General features: G+C 44.0%; 1 protein-coding gene across 7 annotated transcripts in view; it reads left to right on the top strand.

Moving 5' to 3' along the window:
* The window catches only part of LOC149275903 (5'-AMP-activated protein kinase subunit gamma-2), an 89,083-nt gene extending 63,314 nt beyond the window's left edge, over positions 1-25,769 (top strand). For 2 of the 7 annotated variants that reach the window (XM_089504160.1, XM_089504163.1), the window contains 13 exons: positions 2,603-2,841; positions 5,112-5,163; positions 13,330-13,439; positions 14,258-14,339; positions 15,345-15,403; positions 16,147-16,192; positions 16,737-16,791; positions 17,890-18,016; positions 21,945-22,110; positions 22,516-22,553; positions 23,603-23,749; positions 25,373-25,466; positions 25,738-25,769. In XM_089504160.1, the coding sequence (XP_089360286.1) occupies positions 2,603-2,841; positions 5,112-5,163; positions 13,330-13,439; positions 14,258-14,339; positions 15,345-15,403; positions 16,147-16,192; positions 16,737-16,791; positions 17,890-18,016; positions 21,945-22,110; positions 22,516-22,553; positions 23,603-23,749; positions 25,373-25,466; positions 25,738-25,769 (1,247 nt within the window). Of the gene's footprint in view, positions 1-2,602; positions 2,842-5,027; positions 5,164-13,329; positions 13,440-14,257; positions 14,340-15,344; positions 15,404-16,146; positions 16,193-16,736; positions 16,792-17,889; positions 18,017-21,944; positions 22,111-22,515; positions 22,554-23,602; positions 23,750-25,372; positions 25,467-25,737 lie in introns of all 7 variants that reach the window. The other 5 variants (XM_089504162.1, XM_089504164.1, XM_089504159.1 and 2 more) reach the window with 4 other exon arrangements.
* Positions 25,770-26,678: the final 909 nt, after the last annotated feature.

Genomic DNA, 26,678 nt, shown 5'->3' with positions numbered 1-26,678 from the left:
TAAAAAAACCCCCCTGCTCATTATGAGTTCTTCCTTAACTAACAGAAGTCCCGTTTCTTATGCTGGGAGGAATTTTTTTTAAAGAGTTAACCATTTACCTGAGCGAGAAACATTCATTAAAAGGCCCAAAGGGCTTATTTATGATAAACAGGTGAATTGTTTATGCAGAAATCAGATAATACCAGTTTACAGTCCGGGTGTTTCTGATTCCAGGGGCTACTTTATTCTGCGTATTATTAAGCTTGTATGTTTTCTTTGTGACATCGTTAGTTCTGCTCCGCCAGTCGGGAAGACATTTTTTTCAGCTCTTACTGTGGGAAATTTACCAGTTTCTAAGCTTAGTTTTTACATTCTGGGAAGACCGTGCTTTATGGATACATCACACATTTTCATTCTTTGGTTTCAGACTCGTTGGGCGAAGCCTAGAAAATTCCCAGCGATGGGTATAATATTAAACAAAGGTGCTTTCTGTGCAACACTGTAACTGCGCTATGCTACATTTACATGGACAGCATGTGATAAGAGTTTCTTTAAAAGCCCTGGATAAATGCCCTTCTTACACAGTGAGATTATATATATATATCTATATATACACATACATTTATATATATACACACACATACATATACTCACACTCCGGAGGGTTGTCAATTAATTGCAAGCTTCTGTACTCAATTGCGGTTTTTTTTGCTTATCAGTGAAAAACGGTAAAAACTTTTGCTGCGTCATTTATATTTAATGTATGCGACATCTTGAATCTAATTTACATTTAAGTTTTAGATGTATTAATGGAACAAATCTCAGAATTTGTATGAAAGTTATCCCTTCAGTCATCAGCAAGGCGTCACTGCAGTCTAAAATGTCTTTTTAAGCCTAATATTTTTCCGTGTTTGACGTAGTGATTGCTATTTATGTAACTTTGTAAGGCAGTTCCTAGAAAAGAGGGACACGAGGATTTAGGTCCCCCACAGAGGTAGTGGCAAAACTAAACCGGGACACTTGGTAGGTATGATATTAATTAGGTAAGGACAACCCTGACTTGTGCCTGCCTATCCCGGCCGCTGCGTGTAAAACGTGAAATGTTAATCCATGCAATGTCTGTGGAAATCGCCGGAGCCCGGAATCTTGCGATAACAGTAGAGCCATCATCTCCATACAGAGTACAGCCAATAAAATGAAGGAAAAGGCATTATTATCACTTGTTTTGATGGAACACGTGACCTGCGCATGGATATCTGGTACATTTAATTAGCGTGTTCAGCTTGTGAAATCAGAAAACTTTAAACTTGATATATGACGGCCTCCTAAAGAGAGCGCCCAGGATTTACAAACAGAGGCACAGTTTACGAGCTATTCAGGGGGGGGGGGGGTGAAGGGGTTAAAGATTGAAGTACCATTAATGTCCCACCATGGCCTCTTTGCAATGACAGATGCATGAGAGCATTACATTTCAGTCTCCAGATTTCAAGATCTGAATTGCCAAAAACATGGGTAGTAAGATAGAGATGGGGTACTGGGTAAACAATTACCACTTCTGCTGGGGAGCTGTTCCACTTATCTACCCCTCTCATAGTAAATTAAAACTTCATTACATTACATCTAAGCCTCTGATCCTCTAGTGTCTGATTATGGCTCCTTTCCTCCAAGCTATATACATCTTAGTCTTTACTGATATTTTTATCCTTTAAACTGTTCAGCATCTTAGTCGCCGTCCTCTACGCTCTCCATAACGTCTCAATATCCTTCTGGAGATGGGGGTCTTCAGAACTGCCCCCAACATTCTAGATGAGGTCTCACCAGAGATTTCTAAAGTGACAGAACCATCTCCCTCGTCCTGCTACTAATGCGTCTCGCCGTACACACCAGCGCCCTGCTTGCTTTTTCCGACACACCAGCGCCCTGCTTGCTTTTTCTGACTGCCTGCTTACCTTCATGTCATCGGAAGTCCCTCTCTTTATTTCTCGCTGACAGTACATTGTCCCCAATGCCAACTTCTACCTCCGACTATTGCCAAGATATGAAGTTATTTGTCCTCATCTAAGCATCTATTACATAGCGAAACTAAACTGCTTAACCTCATTAACCAGGAGTAAATTAACAGTGTAGGAAAAAAAAAATCCATTCTTTTAATGTTATTCTTTCTAGCGTAATCTGCATTTGTTGTTGTTACTGGGGTGAGTGGTTTTAGGACTTGTCCCAGAATTTGCAAACTAGAAGTAAACTAATCATCTAATTATCTCCTTGAGCTTTAAAATAAATAGTCAAAGGGCTAAAACTAGAAATGTGAGTTGTCGTGCTAAAAATGCAACCTTGAATGTTTCATGTAAAAATTGCAATAGAGGCAGTCTGCAGGATACAAGCACGGCTTCGACGTCATCGTTGGACAATAAAGTACCACAAAAACAAATAGTTATTGATCGCCATTTCAAAGCTCGCACACGAGGGATATGCTTGTTTTATTCATATAATTAGACAACTTCACTTTGGCCTTCCATTACATGGTGCTAACCTTCTAAGAAGGCTGTGATGATGTGAGTCTTTTGTCTACACATTTCGTGACATGTAGGACCTGAAACATCACGATGTGTCATTCTCTCCACAGCCTCAGGACTCTCCTCTTCCCCGTCCACCCCCACGCAAGTGACCAAGCAGCCCAGCTTTCCCCTGGAATCCTACAAACATGAGCCAGAAAGGTTAGAAGCCCGATTACGCTCGTTCTCCTCCCCGCCGGACACAGGACAGAGGTTTTCATTGCCCCACGTGTCGATGACTGTGACAAAATCCTCTTTAGCGACATCATCACCCAGCACTACCTCAAAAACAGTAAGTAATTTAAGACTTGTGTCCTGGGGGCTGCTATTTGACCGTATTTCTTGTTACTGTACCACCGGTGTGAGTTTTCTTCTCACGTCGGTATAATTTTTACATTGAAATCTAAACTATGTTCTTTTTATTCCTACACTAAAGTATGCTAAAGATTCCTGCTACAAAATAGAATAAGGTAACTTATAGAAAGCCCTATAAAGATTAGGTAAAGGTGATTATATATCAAAGTAATAACCTAAAATGTGAAAAGGTTATGCTGGGTTGAAATGGCATCGCTTGGTTTTATCACCCGAAGCAATACTTACAGGTGAAGCAAACCACATTTGCATAAATGGTACCTGTGGTTATATATGTAATTTAGGTGGTTCCTAAAGAAGATTATTTAGTTGGTATATTTTATTTATAGAGCGCCAGCATATTCCATAGTGCTATTATTACATTGACCTCCAGTTCTGTAAACTGAAACAAATACCTGAAAACATCCACTAGAGGGAGACAGAACTCCAGACAGAGGAATCTTTCCAGGTAGTTTGACGCAGGACCCTCGTCTAGTGATATGAGAATGATCTGCATTCTATACAAACCCAGCGCCGAGGTACCAGTAAATGGCTTTATTCACTAATCCTCAAGTCTAGTAGAAGCCAAACTGGTGTAAAAACGTATAAGTGTGAGTGAAAGGCGAGCTCTGTAAGTTCTAAGAAGTTGTGCATTTCTGAAGAACTGAGATAGCAAAGGAAACCTACTAAACTCCTTAAAAAAAAAACAGCCCGTGGTGAAAATATTCTCAAACCAACCACAATTATGTACATTTCTGTGCACCTTCATACCTAATTGTAATGAATTAAACTGACAGCTAGTTTGGGTTATTAAAACATTTTCCGATAAAGTTAACCCATTGGGTTAAAAAAGGAACTACCTGCCAGAACGTATTATTTGTTGTTTTAGATAGCACCATCATATTCTGAAGCTGTACAATAGGTAGACAGGACATAGCAAATAGCATATAACATAACAATTTGACTTACAGAAACATCAGGTAAGAAGGGCCCGGCTCAAAAGAGCTTACAATCTAGAATTTAAAGGACAATCGCAACTCACCAAGGCAAACGTGGCCGTCTATAGTGTTTCTATTGATAGTGTTAGGCACCGGTTACAATAGACGATGAAAATTTCAACTGAAAAGCCCACTGCGGCTGGGCCAACAAACTCTAGGTTGGTTCACTAAAGGACCTAAGAGCATAAGGGGGTCACGCCAAGAAATCTGTGCGCGTATTATAAGAGACCCCAGTCATTTATAAGGAAAAATGTATGCGTGGTTATTTACCATTTATATTATTTTTATATTTAAAAAAAAAAGGAAGTGGTCAATTTTAAGGGCATTTTGTTCTGATTATGCTTTATTAGGGGCCAAAACAGTCCATGGCGCAGTACAATTTAAACATGGGGTGATTAACAAATACTACAGGGGCTGTGGACGCTACCTGTGATCTGCCATCTGGCCTTATGGCTCTGTCATACAGAGTTCCTGGCCTAAAAAGGAAATACATGGGTTAAAATGCAGGTGATAATGTAATGATATCTCTCCATCTGCTGAATACATTCTTAAATTAGCAATGACCTGATATAAAGTTGTTGCCGCAGGTATGCCCAAAGTGCCCCTTTAATTATGGATGCTCCTAATAATAGTAATACCCACCCCCAGAAAGCAGGTGGGTTAGATACATTTCTATGCCGTTCTGTGTTTATATTGTAGCTCATACCCTTAGGGCACTTTATTGTTATTATATTGTGGATAATAATTACCTCACGTGCTGTGGGGCATTAAGTCCTATTTGTGTCCGAGGGGTCTATCAGGGTAACGGTTTGAATTTACCATAAGCACTGTATACACCGCACCCGTAGCAGAGAAGGGGTTAATGTCCCTCATTGCGATTCGTATTGCCTGTCAGCCTCAGACGGTGTGGACCCCGGGCCCCTCAGACATCCCCCGTCCGAACAGTGACAGCCGGCACCGCCAGCAGTGTCTGCGCGCCTTAAGAAGGGGGCGGGTACTGCTCACCCCGCTGTCTACTGTTGGCCAGGGCTTCCGCCTCACCTGCCAATCAGGGAAGCCCTCTCACCCAGGTTGTCCAATGCGCTGCGGCGTGGGAGTTCTGAGCCCCGCCCCCTTCGGCTGGCCAGAGCCGGTGCTGTGTGTGCAGGGAGAAGCAGCCCGGTGAGTGGTGGCGCCCCGTTCCCGGTCCCCTCCATGCTCACTGCTCTCTCTGTGCCCTCTCCCCACACAGGCTCAAGGCAACGCGGAAGGGATGCTGGAGAAGCTGGAGCTGGACGAGGAAGGTAGGACTACAGCCCGCAGACACTGCCTGCGCCGCCTGTCACCTGCTGCCTCATCACTGGGGCCGGCCTGCGCCTAACTTGGCAAGCAGGAGCTGCAGGATGTCTCAGTGGGTCAGACTGGCCAGGCCTGAATACTGACATTTTATATATATATATATATATATGTGTGCATGCAGGGGCTTAGCTTATGGGAACCCCCTGCTTGTAAACAGGGCCTTCTGAGAGGGGATACGGCAACAATAAAGAGATTCCCGCAGTTATACATATAACATAAACTTCTACATGTCTCTGACATGCTTTAATAGGGGCTTGTGTGGGTTACATGCATGGGTTACATGTATCTATATATACACTAATTTCATGTATAATTATTTACAGTTGCTTGGAATGTTCTGTTTATATGTATCTATGTTATTAACCTGTGGGATTCCGCCATTCCTGTAAATCACGGATAAATATCTATGAGCGTCTCTCCCTCCTTAGACTCTTCGGCCCCCCAGTCCGGGCCCCGTTGTTGTCAGACGGGCTCTCCGCTGGGTGATCTTGGCACGCTCAGACTCGGGACACCCTTTCCCAAAGTCAGCAGCAGCTGTCACCAGCGCTGCCAGCTCGGCCGTTTAAAACCGGACACCTCGAAATTCTGGGCCGGTCTCACGCAAGTGGGGCACGGCGTTGTAACGGTTAAACCTATGATGGGTATGTGGGTCACATGAAGTAATGGCTGGGCTTACGCCTGCCCAAAAAGCTTGCAGTCTAAACAGAGATATATTTCCCACCGTCTCCCCTTTTCTGATTAGCAGTGTATGTGTTTTGGGACGTGGTTACAAACCCCCGTGACCCTCATGAATCGCTTGTCCGAGTGATGAGGTTTGCAGTCCACGAATGTCCGGGGGGCTCTTATCTACCCCGGTGTCTGTTCCAATGCGTGTTTCCCTGACGGACAGAATGACTGCCAAATGCGCAATTAGTCGGTCCTTGGCTTGTCTTAATTGATTTTTTAGCGCAGTGATGTCATTGATGTGTCAGAGTGAGGATTTACCGCTCCGACCGGCCCCAAGTGTCGCGTAAAGTTACCACTGTAGCTATTTTAGTTCTGTCTTTTATCTGCAATGTTGCTGTTTTTAAAGAGGCTGTGAATGTATCTGCCGGGAATTACCAGTTTGTGAAAGGGGGAGGTCACGCGGGGGCTTCGTGTGCCGCAGGACCCGTGTCGTTAAACGGCACGCTGTTGGAAGAGTATATTGTTTGCATGTAATGCCTTCTGACCGGTTATCGCTATTCCTTATAAAGGGGGTTATTATAAACCGGCTTCTAGACAGTTCCCTCGTTACCTATACATTATACGGGGCCAGCTCGCAGGTGATAGTCAAGAGATGAAAGAGTCAACCCTCCTGCAAACTTAGTGAATAGAGCCCACAAACTGTCCAGTGCTAAGTTCTTATTGGCTTCTACCGCCTTAAGTCTGCATATCTGCACTGAGCGCCAATCACAATCTTCAGAACTAAATATGGATTCTGCCTCTGCTGGGTTTTTTTAAAAAAATTGAAAATATCCGTCAGTTTTCCTCGAAATGCACCTGGGGCGCTCAGAACTGACTTCCTAAGCACGTCTTGAATGTGACCTTCTGATCACCGGGACGGCAGATCTCCGATGTGTAAGCGTCTAATTTTATTACAGACTCGCAGGCTGTGTTTGGTTCATATAAAATCCAGATTCCGGGGTGATGTAGCGGACGCTGATGTGCTTCCAGTTAACTCAAAGCCTAGATAAAGTTTTCTGCTCACGGACGTCCTGCATCATGGATATCCAGCAATCTCGTTTCCTCGGGAGAGAATATTATGTAAAAATAAAATAAAAATTAATTCATAAAAATAAGACAGAGTATGGTTCTGTGTGTCTGTGAATAATATATATATTGTCAAGTTGCGTGTGTGTGTTGCTTTTCCGTGAGATGTGAGGACCTGGCATATAATGAAGTAGTATTATTATTATTAGCATTTATATTATAATAATAAAAATAATTTTGCTTTTGTCCGCTTTTTTGATTAAAAAAAAAAAATACCATCTTTAGGAGCTCCTGGGCTGATGTGTTGTATCAGAAACCTGCGGTCTCGGAGGTGAGACGGGGATTGTTTTGCTCGTTTGACCGCATTCTTAACCGTCAGAGAAAATTCCTCCTTAAAAAAATAAAAAAAATAAAACCAGAAGCGCTGGAATAGTTCAGAATCCCCGGCATATAATGACTGTGCCGCGCATGCTGGAACCTGAATTGGCAAGTAGGACAGAGATTTCTTATTCTATAGGTATTTATGCCTTTGAGTTACATTTGAAAAATAGAGGGTCTTCTTGACTTACATGCCTTCCCTTTGCCCCTCTTTTTCTAGAAGCTCGGAATGTTTGCTGGGTATGAGGGTATCGCAGGGTTCCACGGCCCCAAAAACCCCGATAATGTGTATAGTAACAGCAGCTGGGTTTAACAAATAAATGAATTGGAAAGAACTCTAGGATTGGAAGTGGCTCGGGCAATGCTGGCCCTGCCACAAGCTGCTTCCAGTCTCAACATCCATGAGATGAATCTCTCCAATTGCTCAGATTAATAAAAGCTCAGGCTGTAGATAGTTTTTCACTGACAATTCTCCTCTACTTTTTACTTTTTAGGTTTTTTTGAGTCTCTGAATGTATACGGGCTCGCGTATGTTACATTAGCGCTGGGGAAAAGGTAAAAGCGGAATCCGTCAACCCATTGAAGGCGCCTTGGCTGGCATGAAATTACTCCAAAGCTACGATTGCCGGTTAACGTTATCTGTCCCCGTGAGCTGCCGGCTGCTGCCAGCCACTAATTACCTGCTTATTTTAATTGTATATGGGGCTGGAGAGATCCCAAGAGGCAGGTAGCCATGGCTTCCAAAATGATGCTTTTGGCATTTAACTTATCTACAAATATATATATAAATTATATCTTCCCTGCATTACTTTGTTAAAGGCTTTATACATTTAAATGTTTCTATTGTATCCCCTCTCCTCCGAGACGGACATATTGAGATCCTTTAGTCTTTCCTGATCATTTCCATCTTGTAGCCCTTAATTACATTAACAGCGCTGCCGTCACAGGAGCTGCCAGGCCACAGATGCAGAAAAAGACCTTGTTATGCCAGCTGACCATGGGAATTCTAGCTCCGTAGCAGTTGGTTACCTTTCAGAAACGTACCGGTTTAATGTGCGCGGACGGCTTTCCTCGCCCCGGGGTTTTAGAGCCCCGAGCACCGGTTTGTCTGGCTGTGAGCTATAATGAGGTGATGGCTAAGCGTGTTACTAAGCAGGTGATAACGAGCGTTTCGGAAAGGCGCAGACAACCAACCCCCCACCCAAGCCGTGCCGCGGTTCCCGTTAGACTCAATTCAACTACTTTGAATCCGTCGTATTTCTGCTCGTAGATCTATCGCCTTCCATTGATCCTCGCTGAGTTTGGTCGATCGAAATCCATTAAAAAAAAAAAAAGTCTTTTAGGAGAAGCTGCAGTGGTGGGAGAGCCGGGGAGGGAAGAGAATGCTCTCTATAGACCCCCACTCTCACTCAGCTAGCATTTGGAGTTGGCTGAGGATGAGTAAGTCACGTGGGTGCAGACCGGAGGGTCGACCTGTAAGCGAGGGGGGCTCTCGGGGTTCTTCATTAACGTGCATATGATGTTTGGAGCGTCCCTTTAAATCTCCGCCTGCCTCCTGTCTGGGTTTATAGCGCACAGTCCCTCTAAATTTCTCACAGAGGCCGGTTTCTGCCGCACCCTTAGGTGACACTACTATGGGGTTTGCATTGAGATTAACCCCTTGTGCGCAGTGGATTTAAGAATCCCCAATATCTGGTATGTGGGACGAATGTTTAAAGGACACAGAGCTGCATTAATGTGGAGTACGACGAACTTTAAGGAGAGCGAGGCGGGCTTTAGTGCTGCCCAGAGTTTGGAAATGTCGGTATACATATTATATATAAAATACTTATATCGCCTGTACAGAGCCGTACGCGCAGTCCCTCTAATATTAACGATCCGGGTTATGCGGCAGGGCTTAGCAAAGGAGGTGAGAAATCAGGGACCATAGAAACGTATTTCCTTAAGAGCCTGAAAAACCCTGTTATTATTTTTTTCCTCCGATTTCAGGATGCGTTATCCGGGACTGCGTTTAGCCGCGCGGTCCGTGACGCACGCACAGAACGTGCGAAACTTCGTCCCCAAATAGAAAGTGTTATCGGAGGGGGGATGTTGGCTCTACCATTGAGGCAGTAAATACGGTTATATTCCTTAAACTATTCCAGGCAAACGGTGTATTTCTTTAAAAAGGAAATAAATCATTAAAAAAGGCTTCCTATTAATAGTGCAGCCCAAAGAGCGCAGGTTCGCTTTATCTCTAGCCAGTGTATGGGTCAAGTCAGGGGTTCAGTTTAGATGGGTATGATAGAATGGGTATGATAGAATTCCCAGGTTCTTTTGGGGGAAAAAGGGAAATGTTGTTAACAATTTAACCCTTTTATGTCTGCATAAGTGTCTTTAAACATACTGAAATGAAGTAAAATATAAACAATAAAAAAAATCCACACGTTCCTAGATGTTGCTGCGAAGGTTCGTACTCCGGGCTTACAGGGCAGGCGGTGACTTTTACCTTTCTGATGGCTTCATGGAGCAGTGGAGTGTGTGTTTCATTTAATAATCATACCACGTGTCTGGAGATATGTTTGGCCGGACGCATCTCCAGCTTGGAACATAGTTTGGGGGGGGGGGGCGAGGGCAAATGCATATTAGGGATTCTATTACATTTGTAACAGGGGCCGTGTGTAAGTTTAAAGGGACCTCCCAGCAATCCTATGCATTAAAGCGGACGGTCCCTCTTTTAAATGCCGCTTCGTAGGTTCTGTCTGACTCCGAGCCGGCAGCCCTGGTGCAGCTGCCGGGTCCCAAACTGAACCTTACTGGCACTTGTCTGTGGCACTGCCACCTAAGCCTGCTGAACAAGATGCCGCGGGGCCGGGCAGCTCTGTGGAACATGGCGGTGACCGATGGAATGAACATAAAGGAGCAAAAAAAGGCAATCGTTTGGCTTTAGGAGCATCCCGCTATGCTGCGCTGGGGATGCGGAGCAGCAAGGAAGCAGCGCATAGATCGGTGCTGTAAATGCTCAGGGCTGCGCTGTCTGGTTGGGAAGCGATCTCCGGGGCGGTGCGGACCGTACTGCAGATGATTGTTTAGCCGCGGGCGTGATGTATGGAGCTGGCACGGAAGACGTTTCATTTCTCAGCCTATATTTAGTGCTCTGATTTATCATTTTTTCCTCCCCCTGCTGTCTGGTGAGGCTCCTCTGCTCCCTTACGGTACGGAACATCCAAGCTTCGGCCCGGAGTGTTCTTTCGTGCCTGCTTTATCTTATGCTTCCCCGTTCAGCCCCTTCCCTTGTTGTATAAAATAGTAGCGGCCCCCATGTTTCATGCATCCATTATTCCCCCCCAATATAATATCTGTACTTTTGGTCTGCAGCACAGCTGGGTATAGCTTTAAAAATTGTTCATGCAACATATACTTCTGTTTTATTGCAACGGAACCACTTTAAGCGAGTCTGCTCCGGTCGCCTCCTCCTTCCTTTCTTTTTCCTACCTTGTCTTTTGTGTTCCTTTTAACCTCCATAAACCCTTACAATCCCCCAAAATACATAGAATTTAACAGCAGATCAGACCCATTCGGCCCAATCTAGTTGCCCATTTTTCCTGCTGTAAAGACCTTAATCAGTTGTTGGCCTCGGGATGCCTATCCCGCGCATGTCTAAATACCCTCACTGAATTAGCATCTACCACTTCTGGTGGGAGGCTGGTCCATTTACCTACCACCCCATCTGTAAAGGAATACCTGAATACGTTCTAGAGACCTAATTGTAGGGTCCAGAACAGTAAATAATGTATTCATTGGTAAATTTCACCTTGTTTCCCTCAAAAGATAACTTCTCGGCTGCTGCCTCCTCCAAGGGGGGTATCAGCCCTACCGCGATAGTAGAGAAATGCCGGCTAGTGAAACTGACTTTTGGGCATTTAAGTCTTAGAAACCTCTGTATGACTGTAGGGGTAAATTCAAATAGTAGTACAAGGCACCATTTACCGGCAAACACCCATCACACGTCATGTAGTCGCGGTTCCCTCCATGACTGCCGAGCCATCGCTATCAGTCCCCATCGCCTGTATCGAGGTAATAACAGTTTCTGGGCCAGGGACCGGCGGACGCTGCGAAGAAAGGAGAGTAAATTCCGTAAAGGATCACGCGTTCTTTCAGCGACAGGGATGGTGGAGAATTTCCCGCTGACAGATCCTTATTAAGCAGATGGCCGCCTCGCTCGGATGCCGTTCTGTGACAGCTTGACTCGATGCTAAGCGTTCTGTGTGCGGAAACTATTAGCGCCGGGTGCTTTGGAATACACTTCATTCTAACGGTTACTTTATTATAGCGGCAGTAACATAAAATAGAATTTACGGCTGCTGTGATTTAAAGGGGGGCGTCCCCATACCATTCTTTTGGTTATGGTTTCTGAGAGATTTGGTCTGAAGGAAACCTGTGATCTGTGACACAGCCATCAATATCTAATCAATGTCCTGTCTGAACGTTATTACCTTCTGGTCCTTTCACCCTCCACTTTCAAAAGCTGCCTGTATTATTTTTTTTTTCCCTTGCCTTTTTAATTTGTATATAGTCACATTGGTTTATTTAGATTCTATATAATATATTTTCATCATAAATGGAACTTTAAAGTGATCTGGAACAATTAAATAGGCTTTGGGGGCACAGATGGCACAGGCAAGCTGTTTGGGGGCACAGATGGCACAGGCAAGCTGTTTGGGGGCACAGATGGCACAGGCAAGCTGTTTGGGGGCACAGATGGCACAGGCAAGCTGTTTGGGGCAAATGTGCCATTCACAAGCTGGTGGCACAGGCAAGCGGTTTGGGGGGGCAGATGGCACAGGTGGCACTTTTGGGCATGTTGCTTGGCGAAGTAGGTTTGTGGTTTTCATCTATGCCCCCCGCATGCTGTGATGGATCATAAGACTTTGCAACATCACGCTTGCCAACATGTCCAATCCCTCAACCCCCACAATGAAATCTGAAATGATAATAGTGGACATTTAAATTTAATATTTTTAAGGGAAATCTATAAAACATCAGACTTTTCCTCCTTTCCCTTCCGGCGGCGACTGCTTGCAGTCTTTATACATACAATACAGACACTGACACAGAAGTTGGGGGCGATCGGAGGAGAATAACAGTGCTGAATACTCGACATAACCCAATAACCCAAAGATTGCTATCGGAATAATTCCGAATATATTATCGTCACCTCCCCGGCTCTCCTACTGTTAATGATTTACCGCCGTCACGTCTTAAGAAGCGGTTATCCATCGCAAAGGCTGCCGTCCTGCTTGCCGGAGCTGGTTTGGACCAGCGTCGAGCTCCTAGTTTAAAGCAGATCTGTCCCTATTTCCAAACAAGCGATGAATATGGTATACGGTAACCGCGTACGGATGGTCTCCGATATCGATGTAAGAGGGAGCCGGTGGGCGCGTTGCTTTGGGCCGTTCTGGCGGTGGGAAGCGGTGAGTTCTGGCCGTGCCGTCCCTGCGCCCGAGGCTTCAGAGGGTAAAATGCTTTAATGATTAAACTGTAGTAATAAACAAGGGGGGTAGTAGAGGCACAGAGCGGAATACCAGCTTCTTTATCAGGCCCTTATTATGCTGCGAGGGCCACAACAATGTTAAGCGAAGACGGGTATTTTTTCGCCAGCGCTTCTAGCTTGACAGATCCCGAGCCGGCCGATTGTACTTTGTCTGTCTGACACGTTATGGGCTGATACCATCCTCCACGGCAGATCATCCAGGTCAGACCACATGGCCAAAGATGGCCCACTAGGGCGCCAGTCACCCCAACATTTTAATCATTTTTATCATTGTAAGTTTAATTTTTATTTTTTTTTTTAACCAAAATAGGATTCATTTTTCCAACTCTTTGCCTTTTAAACCTTCCTCACCTGGCTGCAGGTTGATTTGGACATTTGAATCTGTTACCACAATACCATCCGTAGGGGGATTAATGGGTGGATGTGAGCTCCAGCACCGACTAATGTGAGGATATTTTGTCCCCTGCAGCTGTCGAAGAATCAGAAAGTGACATCTACATGCGCTTCATGAAATCGCACAAGTGTTACGACATCGTCCCGACCAGCTCCAAACTTGTTGTGTTTGACACAACGTTACAAGTGAGTACAGATTTTATTTTCTTGTATGGTCGCTCTCCTTTGGCGTAGCTGCAACAGCTGGCTGTCCTCTGTGCTCAGCTAGTCATGTCTGCGGTTGTCGCTGATGGAAGTGATAAAATGTAGCAGAAGTCGCGAACGAAAGAAGCAGCCGGCATCTGCCAGAAGATTAGTTATTTGTATTTGCCTGCACGTGCTGGTACAGGTTACAGGTTAATATTAACCAATCACATTAAAGGTTTGCATCCCCTCTCCATTCTTATTGTTTTCTGGGGTACAGGGCTGGGTCCATATCACTTTTCCTTTGAATCTATCAAACATCTGTTCGTTTCATAGATTCTCTCCTGTGTCTCCAGCCTTGCGCATAGCTGTGTTTTGATTGGTGCTCACTTTGGTGATAGTCCTGCCCCCAAGGATCTACCCACACAACTTACACAACGTATCCCTCTTTACATACAATACATACACTTCCCTGTGCTGCAGCTATGAACACCAAGTACACCTTAAAAAGGTGTCTGGTTTGTACAGGCCCAGCTTTGCTTGTTCTGACTCCCCCTGCAAGATGTGTCTTTGGGGGGGGGCTCTTCGCAATCTCATTTATTGTTCTTTTAAATTTTTGTCGATGACAATCTCTCCACTCATCGGGTCACAAGATATTCGTGTACACCGGGGTATACGAGCCGGCACATCGCTTGTCGACTGCAGGGCTTCCCTGTACTGTATTCGCTTTCTGAACCCCAGTGCAAGTGACATGCCTTGCGTCTTATTATGTGAATGGCGTGTGTTGTTAATGCACCGACTAATTTTATCATCTCCTCCAGGTAAAAAAAGCCTTTTTTGCATTAGTGGCGAATGGCGTCCGAGCTGCTCCTCTGTGGGAAACGAAAAATCAGAGTTTTGTAGGTAAGCACCGTGCATAAATTATAACAATATAATCCATATCCGCATAATCATATATGCAGTGAATAACTTCATTAAACAGGTTACTGCTGGACTACAATTCCCATCATTCCAGACGTGTCTATATAGATTACGCATAGAGATCTGCACCAATCGAAGGCCTAGCTTGTGTCCTCAACCTTTTGAATGAGAAGTAAAAAGACTGATGTAGAACAGCCCAAGCTTTTGTGTTCTTCGCTCGGGACATTACATCTGTGGCCCCATCTGCTGACTCTAAGGACCCCAACGTTGCAGGCTCTTGGGATTTGTTCTCCTTGGCATGGGGGTGGGAAGGAAGAGAGCCGTCCGGATCTGTATTTAGTATAAATTCTCCCTTCCATCCAAGTGGCAGCTAATTTTATACTTCGGCGCACATCTACCGGGAGAGTAAATTACCGCCATGGAGACGCTCTTTAAAGACGCATCTGCTCTGATCTGGAATGTGGGTTGGGAGAACGTCTTGGAAAAAGATGATTAAAAGGAAAAAAAAAAAGTTTGCCGGAGGGTTCCACATGTCTAAGAAACGCGATGCGTCCCTCGGTCCTCTGGCACCAAAAAGGTTAAAAAGCTGTTGCCAAGTTCACTATCAACACTACCGGGTGTAAATTTACCCTTGGGGCATTTCTGGAGCAAGATATTTAACTGTTTGGCTGCCATGCAGTTTCAGTGTGTTGGTGTCTTTCAGACGCTGCATCAGATTAATACTAATTTATTTATTATAAATATATAGCACTCCAGCTATTGAACTGCACTTCCCATGACCCTCATCCAGAAAAAAAAAAAAAGCACTTGCTAAGCATTGTGGGAATTGTAGTTCTATGGCAGCAGCAGAAAGGCGTTAGCTGCCCATTCCCTACATACAGATAAGCCGTAAAAATGTATATATTGTATAGTCCTATGTGTTGTGATATATCATGATAACCCTAAAGCATCCTTTCTGATTGATTTATTCATTCACTCTGTTCCCAGGTATGTTAACAATTACAGATTTCATAAATATTTTGCATCGATACTACAAATCCCCGATGGTAAGTAGCAAAATGCGGCAATCATTTCATTCAAATTTTAACTTCTTTCTATACTCTTGGTTATACTCTGCTCCTCGTTACTTGTGGATCGCGTGTATAACAACTAAAATACTGTATATCTATGGGGTCCTAGAACCCGATGATACCAACATACACTGCCGTTCAAAAGGGTTTCTAACCGTCAATTAGCCTTTTAAACTTAAACTTGGATCGGTGAACACAACGTGCCATTGGAGCACAGGGGTGATGGGAGTGATAAAGGGCCATTGGATCACAGGAGTGATTGGAGTGATAAAGGGCCATTGGAGCACAGCGGTGATGGGAGTGATAAAGGGACATTGGAACACAGGAGTGATAAAGGGTCATGGAACGCAGGAGTGATGGGAGTGATAAAGGGCCATTGAAACGCAGGAGTGATGGGAGTGATAAAGGGCCATTGAAACACAGGAGTGATGGGAGTGATAAAGGGCCATTGAAACACAGGAGTGATGGGAGTGATAAAGGGCCTCTGTACGCCTATGAAGGGATTCCATTGAAAATCAGCCGTTTCCAACAAAGATAGTCATTTATAACATTAACCCCGCCTGCGCTGGATTTCTGATCTATTTCATGTTATTTTAATGTTCACAAACGTATCAATATACTGTATTGTATGTGTGAGGTCTGACAAGCTTAAGTATTTCTCGGCATTATATTCTGTAGGATTTATAATTTATTGTTGTATTTATATTCACTGATTACAGGTACAGATTTATGAACTAGAAGAACACAAGATAGAAACCTGGAGGGGTAGGTATTTATCGTTGAATTATACGCCAACTCCAATTATTTATATATATTTCTTTTTAATGTAAGAAAAGCAAATTCATCATATCTAATTATGGGCTGAAATCTATTTTATGTGGCTTACATTCATTTAGAATTTGTTATAAAGGCAAAATTAGAAACATAGAATTTGACGGCAGCGTTTTTTCCTGATGTGAAGGATCCAAACCCCTACCAGTCCTGGATCCGGCCCCATAGTGGGGATAGATTTTATTTCTGTCCTGTATGTATTTAAAATCCCTCACTTTATTTGGCTCAACCACTTCTGCTGGGAGACTCTTCCATTTATCTAAGACTTTCTCAGTAAAATAAAACGTCCTAACATTACTTGTGGGAAAGCTTTAAGGCATTTAGCAGAACTAGAAACGCTGCAGTTAGTGTTCAGCAGAGGGAATTTTTTTTTTATTTTTTATGAATTTTTGCGGTTTATGTCATTGGATATTCCGCTCGCCGTTCTCCAGCACCGGCCTGCTGATTGGCTGACATTCTCTGCTCTGGTTTCTTACAGAACTGTATCTGCAAGAAACATTTAAACCTTTGGTGAACATCACTCCGGATGCAAGGTAAGGTTTGACTGAGATGAAACGTCGTCTCATCAAGGGGGGGTCTCTTTTCTCAGGAGCCAATAAGCTGCTGAATAATAAGTATCGCTGTGAGCCGGTATTCACCGCGATCGTTACGTTTTGGGTGCAGGATACAATGTTGCGTCGTGGTCTGTCCAATGAGGTGTCGGAGATGACCACGTTGAAAAACCTGATTCTTTCGTTTACCCGCCATAAGTTACCGGAGGCAGATTAACGCCGTGGAACTCGTAACATCGGTTTCTATAGCCTGCGGCTGTCTGACGGTTCCAGTACATTTAAGATGATAAATCTTTACCGGCTTAGATCGAGCGAGTACCTGTGACGGGGGAAAGCTTGGTCCTCTGGGTTTAAGGCCAAGTGGGGGTTCATGAAGCCCGAAATACAAAACGTGTTTGGGGGGGGGGGATTCTTGCCCTGGCCTATGGCTGGCGGTGCGGAGGAAGAAGAATTTTGATAACCACTTGGAACACTTGTCACCTTTTCTTTACCAACGCAGGGAGCTCAGTTAACCCCCGGGCTTCATAAAAATAAAAAATTTATATGGTTCCTAAAACGTAGAGGTTATGCCCTGCTATCATTTGTTAATTTAATAGTGCCGGCCCGTGACTTTTAATGCCTTTTAGAGGTGCTGTTCCACTTTAGGGGGAACATTTTATTCTTTCCTATGGAGGATTAATCATAAAAAAGTCATGCAACATTTTACATGAGTGATGAATTGGTTCTGGGAAGTCATTAGGAGTGTTGCTTCTACTGCTAGATTTCTTTATGAACGTGTTAAATGCGGCAGGGCAGGTGGAACAGCCCCTTTAATATTATTATTATTATCTTTTATTTATATAGCGCCAACAATCTACGTAGCGCTTCTTACAATACATATATATTTATATTCAAGGGGTCTGACAAGATGAGAATTGACAGACTAAGACAAACCGATACATTAGGTGGAGAGGCTCGGCTCGCAAGCTTACAATCTTTTAAATCTAAGCTCCTTTTGTAGTGGCTGCAGTGCAGATCTGGGTGGGGGGGGCGAAATAAAGGACTGTATCGATGGCTAATGTATTTTATTTCTTTACACAGCCTTTATGATGCAGTGTATTCACTGATAAAAAACAAAATCCACAGACTGCCTGTTATCGACCCGGTCAGTGGAAACGCACTTTATATTCTCACCCACAAGAGAATCCTCAAGTTCCTTCAGCTTTTTGTGAGTAACAATGTTTGGGTTTTTTTTGTTTTTTTGTTATAGTTTATAAATCAATGAAAATAAGATCAAGATTTAAAGCTGAATCAGCATCTAACTATAGATTATTTTTTTAAATATCTGTCCTTATCCTATTAGTTACACTACCCTTCAAAAGTTTGGGGGTCACTTAGAAAAGCAATTTCTGTCCATTAAAATAACATGAAATAGATCAGAAATCCAGCGCAGGCGGAGTTAATGTCGTAAATGCCCTTTATCACTCCCATCACTCCTGTGTTCCAATGGCCCTTTTTGTGTTCGCTAATCCAAGTTTAAAAGTTTAGAAAACCTTTTGTAATTATGTTACAGCCAGAAATGTCCTTGTTTTCGATGTAAATAGCTGAGTGACCCTAAACTTTTGAACCTTTGACAAAAGTTAAAAAAGAATCCTATGCGATTCTGGTCTGGCTAGTATTCTAGACCAAATCAAAGAGCAGCTTAAGAAGTTCTGTTGCTTGAATACAGTGAAGCAAATGTTCCACCTGATTTGTAACAAATGCTGACATTCAGGAACATTTAGAATTGGGGTCTGTGATCTCAGTAGTAGCCATAGAATTAGCCGGCAGATCAGCCCTATGCAGTCGCCTGTTTTTCCAGGCGTAAAGACTCAAACCTTAATCAGACGTCGGTCTCGTATTAGATTCAAGAGCCAGATGTCTATCCCGCGCATTCCTTTACCTGTAAACCTCTACCACATCTGTCGTGAGGCTGTTCTATTTAACTACCACCCTCTCAGTAAAGTGAAACTTCCCTACATTGCATCTCAGCCCCTGACGCTCTAGTTTTGCCTGTTATAACATTTCGCTCTGGTAACACCAATAAAACCCTTGAACCTCTTTTACAAATGGGTTCATTTTTAAAAACTCCAGTATCCATCTGTTCTCTGCCCTTTAAAGTTACTTCCGTGGGGTATGTAATTGCCCCTTTACCGCTTGAGGTTGCTGATCACGGTGGCAGCGTAACTTTTTATATGGTTGTTTTCCTGCCGTCTGCTGAAACTTCCAATCACCGCGTCTTATCTTCTGTCTCGTTTATGGCATTGGATCCGGATAAAGGTCCCGGAGACGTCTGAAGGCTGATACCCCCCCCCCGTAACACGATGCGCTGTCATATTTCTTGTCTGCAGCTGATAGCTGTGTGTTATAAATCAAGGCCTTGGAGATTACCGCGGGGCAGTATACTACATCCCAGCAGCCACCTGTAACCCGTATTACCCCCGGACAGGCGGCTGGGAGCGGCGAATCGACCAGCTGGGCCTCTGCCTTCCGCTCCCCGGCTAATTGGGTCACGCCTTGTGATGTCATAAAAGATCAGGTTATTAACCTGCTTTTATTCAGGACAAGGAGGAAATTAAATACACCATCCGGGAGCATTAAATAAAACGTGTCTTCAGGCATGGGCGTAGGAACCCCTAAAAATCTGGGGGGGCAGCATTTCCCCCCCATCAGATCCCCACTTTCTCCCCATTTCTCACACTATCTACCTGTTACAGGGTCACCGTACCCAAGGCTGGGTCCCCCTGTTTGAGGGCTGAGGAATCACCAGTCAGTCCCTCATACGGATAGCACTCAGCTATCCACGGATCATCCAGACCACCATTCGTAGTAAACCAAGAAGAACTCTCTTTATTACAAACACACAGAACTTATATACAATCTCAATGCAATGTGTACCGAACCCAACCCCCAATCCCATCACCCCCATCCCATCACAAATCCCATCAGTATACAGGGGATGTATCAGGTGAGGGGATTACAGAATACAATGGGTTCCCCCACCTGTGTTATCCCCCCTGTAGTGCGGGGGCCGTCTGGGCAGACAGGGCTGTGTTGGCTGATTAAGAGCCCCAGCCAGGATCGTCTCCTTGAAGGCTGGAGCTGAAGCCACATCAGTCTCTGGGCCGGTTACACAATAATACACAATATAATATATTACCGGGTCACGGTATACGGAACCGGACACAAAAGTGCTCTGTGACCCGGCTAAACTTCATATGACGCATGAGCCAGCTAGCCTGGCCCTGTCACACTACCCCCTCTCCACCTTCTCACACTATCTACCCCCTCTCACACTTTCTTACTATCTACCCTCTCCCTACCCCCCTTCTCACTAGCTACCCTCTGCCTATCGCCCACTTCTCACCAGCTACCCTCTCCCTACCCCCCCCCCTTCTCACTGTCTACCCCAGGGGTGTCCAAGTTTTTTCTGCAGTGGGCCACTTAATCAGAATTGTATCCGTGCGATGGCCGCACTTATTTTTCAATGTGAGAAAATATGGCCTTTAATAAAATATGCAGATTAACATAAAGTAAATGACACAAAACCTTTACTTTTCCTCTCACTGATTTCTGGGCCTAGAAAGGTTTGGATAAGGTTTGGATAATTAAAAATGAAATCGTTCTATTTATTCTAGGGATGCACCAAAATGAAAATTGTGGACCAAAACATTCAAGGTTCACTTAGCCAAAACCGAAAATAACCCCCCACCTTTAAAAATAATAATAAAACCTCACATTTTTAATAAAAGCAACACACCACAATTGGACAAAAAAAAATAGCAATATGACTTGGCATGATAGGAGTGTACAGGGTGGCTGTAAGTGATGTGCAGACCCCATATTGCTGGCAGCATCAATACACAAGGGGGGCAGATAGCTAGGTTTCAGCATGTACTGGCTGACTTGGCATGATAGGAGTGTGATTGCTAACAGCAATCACAGTCCCATCATGCCTAGGTTCCAGCACACATCCATGCTATCACACACACACTCATTAATTCATATACTCATTAATTCACAGATTCATTCCCTCAATCACGCATACTGATTCAAACACCCTCCCCACCCCCTTACCTGCACTGAAGCTCCTCGATGCCGCTCACAGACTTCAGCAGGGGGCGCGGCCTCCCTCTGCGTTCTCTGGTACTGCACAGAGGATGCAGGATGTGATGTCACGTGAACTCTGCTGGGTTCCGCTTCCTCTGTGCAGTACAGAAGACCCTCCCACAGGTAAGTAGCAGGGCTCGAGGTGCGGACCGCGTAAGATCGGATGCCCTGGCTGCCGATCTTACGCGGGCCACACCTCGAGGTCTCGCGGGCCGCATTTGCGGCGTTTCTATTGGGGGGGGGGTTCCTACGGCCCTGGCGGGATTTCTTCATTATCGGTCCCCCCCGCATGAGTTACTGGGGGGGGGGATCTGTCCCCCCCGGTTCCTACGGCCATGCCTGCAGGTCATCCAGCGTTTATTTCTACCACGGTATGCTTCATAGGAGTTGCGTTTATTAATAATCCCAACATGCGTGTGCTGTGCTTGTAGAATTTAAGAAAAATGTATAGATCAAAAGAACAATGGGTGTAAACATAGTTTGTGACATGGTAATGCATCTGTATATGCAAATTAAGCTGAGTTAATTTGCATATGCGACTGAATTTTCCTGTTGAGACAAAAACTTCTAAATCACAAATTCCCCCCCCCCCCCGGATATTAACATTTCATATCAATCTTGGGATACATTGCCAGACTCCTAACGTCCCCTGACGATGTCTTCTTAAATATTCTATAGACCCCCCCCCCTCCAATGCATTTGTAAAAGAGACACCACAAACATGAAAATGGGCCATGCAGCTGTCTTATGTATTAAAGTGCATGTGATGGTTAGTGTGTCCCTTTATTATCTAAATTATTATTGTTTTATATAGCGCCATAATACGCCACGGTGCTGTACAAGTAGAATGCCACAGCCTTTCAGAGTTCAGTTCGTAGGAGTTCATCAAAGAATTGGGAGCTCTCCTGACCCTTTAGATTAAAACGTAAGCCTCCCATTGGCTGGGCACGTATGCTTTATATATCATACGCCTCGGTCTCACGAATCGGCTTCCTTTTTTTTTGTAGGTGTCGGAGATGCCGAAGCCGGCCTTCATGAAGCAGAACTTGGAGGAGCTGGGAATAGGAACGTACCACAACATTGCCTTCATTCATCCGCACACTCCCATCATCAAGGCTTTGAATATATTTGTGGAAAGAAGAGTGTCTGCGTTACCCGTTGTGGACGAGTCCGGTACGGACCCCCTATAGCCATGTTTCATTTACATTTCAGAGCCTATGGGTACCGAGGGGAGCCCCATGAAAATAAAAGTATGGGTTTCATGAATATTCCGTGGTGCTTAAAGGTGCTGTTCCACCGAGACTGAATATTTATTGTACTCTCCAGTGTGTTAAAAAAAAAAAAAAAAACCTTAGCAAATCTCTAATTTTATTACTTCCACTAAAGATTTTATTATTAATCAAACAAATTAATAACCATATTTGTCAATGCGATGCATAAAATAAGTTTAATGGCCGCGTCTGTTGGCCGTCCCTGAAAATGTCCTCATTAAGAGCCGTTTGTCCATTACTTGCAAATAACTAATTACTAATATTCTACATTTTCTCTTTTTTTTTTTTTTTTTTTTTTTTTTTTTAGGAAAAGTTGTAGATATTTATTCCAAGTTTGATGTAATTGTAAGTATCTTCATTGTAAGAATATTTTTAAGTACACTCCGGCTCTGATTAGTGTGTGCTATTAACTAACGATCGTTAGTGTAGGTAACGTGCTGACGGCTCCAAGGAAACTCACCTTTAAACTAAAAAAACACAGGCCACGTCTTTCACGTCTACAGATAAACCTGATAAACGCTGATAGACGGCTGCGACAGGAGACCTTTCCCTCAAGTTAAACCCCAGCATAACTCTTATAACTCTTATCGGTCTACTCAGAGTCGATTTTTAACTATGTGAAAAAAAAATATCCACTGTGGGTGGTGGTTAAGCGGGGCAGCCTCCCAGCAGAAGTGGTAGGGATTATCCCCAGTCGTGTATATGTGCGTGTGGATAGGCGTATGTCTATCCTGAATCTAGGACAAGATAAAGGGCTAAATAAAGTGTAAGGTTTTTTTTTTATATCAGACTAGATGGGCTGAAAGGTTTGTATTTATTCTAAATAGAGTGTCAGCTGTGAAGCTGCAGCTTTACTCGCGTCACATGAAGCCGATTCTTTTTGTGTTATTTCCTGATTTTTGCAGCCGAGAATTTAGTGGGTGGTTTTTTTTTCCCCCACGTTGACAAGTGTGAAGCTGCAACATCACGCAATTATTTCCTTAACCCCTTCTTCACCGGTAATTTTTTAGCCTATTTACTATATCTTTTGTTCACACACACACACCCTTTTCCATATTTAGCGCACCCACATTTTACTAAGGATTTCCTCCCCGAGTTGAATAATATGCCGCATGCATCAGTTGTTTCATTATATAAGGGAGCAAATTTCTTTATTACATACTTCACTAGCAATAGCAGCCATATTAACTTTATTCCTCCCCATTAAGTTATCACTCGCCTCTTAAGTTACTTTATTGTTGATTTTTTGGAGTTAATTAGCTGGGTTATTGGAGGTTCCATTGCTTGCCATGTAGTCACATTTTTTTTTTATTTTTTTTTAATCAGATGTGGTATTATGTACCAGTTAATAAACGATAATACTTTTGATTGACAGACGCCTCATTAATTTTCAGAACCTTGCTGCTGAAAAGACGTACAATAATCTAGACATCACCGTGACGCAGGCGCTCGAGCACCGCTCGCAGTACTTTGAAGGTGTGGTGAAATGTAGTAAGTCGGAAACACTGGAGACTATTGTGGACCGAATAGTGAAAGCCGAGGTAAGGCGTTAGAAAATACGGAGACGGCTTAGCCGTTCCAGGTACTCCGCTCAACTGAAAACTTCCAAAATCTAATTTAGAACCATCATTCCTAGTAATTTTTGCTTTACTCTTTTTTTTTTATTTATTTATTTTTTTTTCTGGGAATGCTTAATTGTCATGTGACACACAAAAAGCAGGCTCTGATAGGTTACTGCCATATAAGCTGAAAATGTTTGTGGTTTAAAAATCAGTGTTTTATTGTCCTGCTCTTTTCAACCACCAGATGGCGCTATAATATTTTACTCAACCACAGCCCCTCCCCACCTATCTGTTTCTGTTAGTCTGTATAACCCTTTGTACGATGTTGCAGCATCTGTTGGTGCTATTTAAACAAACATGATATTAATAACTTGTTCTCTACCTATGCTGCACCATGAAAGCGTAAAAAATATATAAACGTGTGTTTTTTGTTTATTCTTTTGAATAGCCCACACTGGGTGCTGTTGCACAGTAAGAGCGCATGTACGGTTTGCTCTGCTGTCCGGCAAGTAGCAGGAGGGGCCCGTGACCGCAGGGCCACAGATCTCTGTTCATGCGCTTCTTCTCATGACTCCACAGTGTCTGATGGTATTGCCAGACTGTACCTTCTACCTGCTCCTTCATTACCGCGACAAAGAGCCAGCGCAGGGGTACAAATTCCACTGCCATCTGCAGGACAGATGCAGAACTGCGGGACTGTTTGGGTCCCCGCGCTTTAATTAAAGGGTCCTGTCTAGGCACAGATGATGGCGATAATTGACCAGGCATCAGCATATTCTCCCTCTCTCCAGCTTTCCAAATGCTGCTGGTCTCTTCCTCCTTCACATTCGATCGCCCCGGCGGATGGGTGCAGATCTGATTTCGGCTGACTCTTAATTAAAGGCCGCGCGTGCAGCTAATGAATGACTATTTTTAGCTAGGTTTCCACCTGTTCATTTAGCTGCATGGGTATTATAACAAACCTATATACCTCCTGAAGTTAATTTAATTTTGTTAAATTGGGAAAAATGACTGTTTCACAAAGACCCCAAAAGCCATAGAAAGAACAGTCTCTAGTCCCTAAATTCTGCACTTTTATTTTAATGCATGTTGGAGTTATTGCATTTTATTGCATGCTAATTGGATAATGCATTATTTAGGAACTGGGGTTGGAAAACGGTCTTGTGGCTCCCCGAAAGCAGGCATTCGTATGTGAAGGTCTTGCACATGCTCAGCAGCACTTCCATAGCAGCCGATCAGATGAATGACCACAAAACGGGTAGCAAACGTGATGTTGGCTGCTGCCATTGGCTTGAATGGGAGTTGTACTGAGCATGTGCGGGAAGCACACGGAGGTATGACCCCTGCTTGCAGCTGGGGGAGGAGAAAGGAAAAACTCCAATAACCAATGAATTCGTCAACTCAAATGATGGCTGGAGTGTCCCTTTAACTCGAGATGATCGCTATCCATGCTCCATTTCTTATAGTCTTCTGGTATGATGGCACCTCGTGTGTTATTGACCCATCGCAAGGTACACGTGTCTTACAGGCTTCTTGCGTAGATATGTACCTGGCTTGTTTATTTGTTTCTGTTTTTAACCCTTGTGGTTCTTCCTGTTACAGGTGCACAGACTGGTAGTTGTAAATGAAGCAGATAGCATTGTGGGAATTATATCTCTGTCTGATATTCTTCAAGCCTTGGTGCTCTCTCCAGCAGGTACCGTCCAACAGTGTTACTTTTAACGCTACGTTAGACATCTCCGTTAGTCTCTCATTTGCTGGGATGATGTATACGGGTGGAACAGACCTTAGACACACCCCAGGGTGGGAGGAGCTAAGTGTAAGCTGGGATTGGTACGTTCCTTTAGTACCGGATCCTTGCTAGTACTAATTGGTGTTGCTAGAGATGCTTTTGTAATAATTCTATAGCTAATGTATATAACCCTTTCCGCAGGGAGATTACTAACATGACCTCTGTTTCGTTACAGGTACCAAAAGAAGGGAGAGCGAGGTGGAATGACCGACATGAATGCAGAATCCAAAATGTGGTGTTTTGTTTTGTTTTTTTTATTTTGTTGGTTTTTGGTCGAACTTGAATGATGGTTTATGTGTCAAACCTTTTGCCTCTGAAACGCCGACTGCAGACAGATGATCAAGGAACGTTTTCGGGCTACGTGTACCGTGAGTCGGTGGGCAGCCCTCTTCCTCATTTTACTGGGTTATTGTTACCCGGCAGAATGTGGGTTAAATGGGAGTAAAGAAAAAAAGACGAGGTGTCGCTGAAAAAGGTTAATATAAACTTTTTGGGGGGGGGTTTCCCCTCTCTCGCACATATCAGAACTGAGGTTTCGTTGCCGCTGATACTTTCCTTGTCTACGTATATAAGATAATTTTTGCCCATGGTGTGTTCTGGTTATAAATGGCCCGAGATTTTGGGGTGAATTTGCCTTTGTCTGCGATAAATGCACTGTACTGAATGTGAAAGGTATCTTAACCCTTTGAGATCTGCAGGGGAAGGGGAGCTAACTTCCTTCCAGCACTCAAAAGGTTTTAAAGAAAAAAAAACAAACAAAAAAACCTTTATTAGCCTTTAACACTTTTGTGGCTGGACTAGAATACATGACCAGTGTCCAGCCTGGCGACCAAAGTGTTAAATGTGATGTCACAAGAAAGGAAAAAATATCCTCCAAGTTAGTCGCGGGCCCCGCGTGCCTCTCGGGATCACATAAAATGGTTTAAGACGGCAACGGTTAAAAATATCGAATCTTCTCGTAATTGAAGCGTGAGCTGCGGGGACGTGGCGCGCCTGCGTGGCAGCGGGCTGTTGGGTTGTGGTTCGCTTTATGGTGAACGTTTAAAAAAGAGACACTCGCTACGGAGTGAGACTACGCTACGTGTGTGACAGACGGGTGACGCGCTAACCTTGGAA

This window comes from Sceloporus occidentalis, unplaced genomic scaffold (genome assembly GCF_023333645.1).
Source record: "Sceloporus occidentalis isolate IW3139 unplaced genomic scaffold, rSceOcc1.0.p SCAF_258, whole genome shotgun sequence".
Lineage (NCBI taxonomy): Eukaryota > Metazoa > Chordata > Lepidosauria > Squamata > Phrynosomatidae > Sceloporus > Sceloporus occidentalis.
The sequence above is the reverse complement of the archived record's forward strand: the minus strand, read 5'-3'. Positions and strand labels throughout refer to the sequence as shown.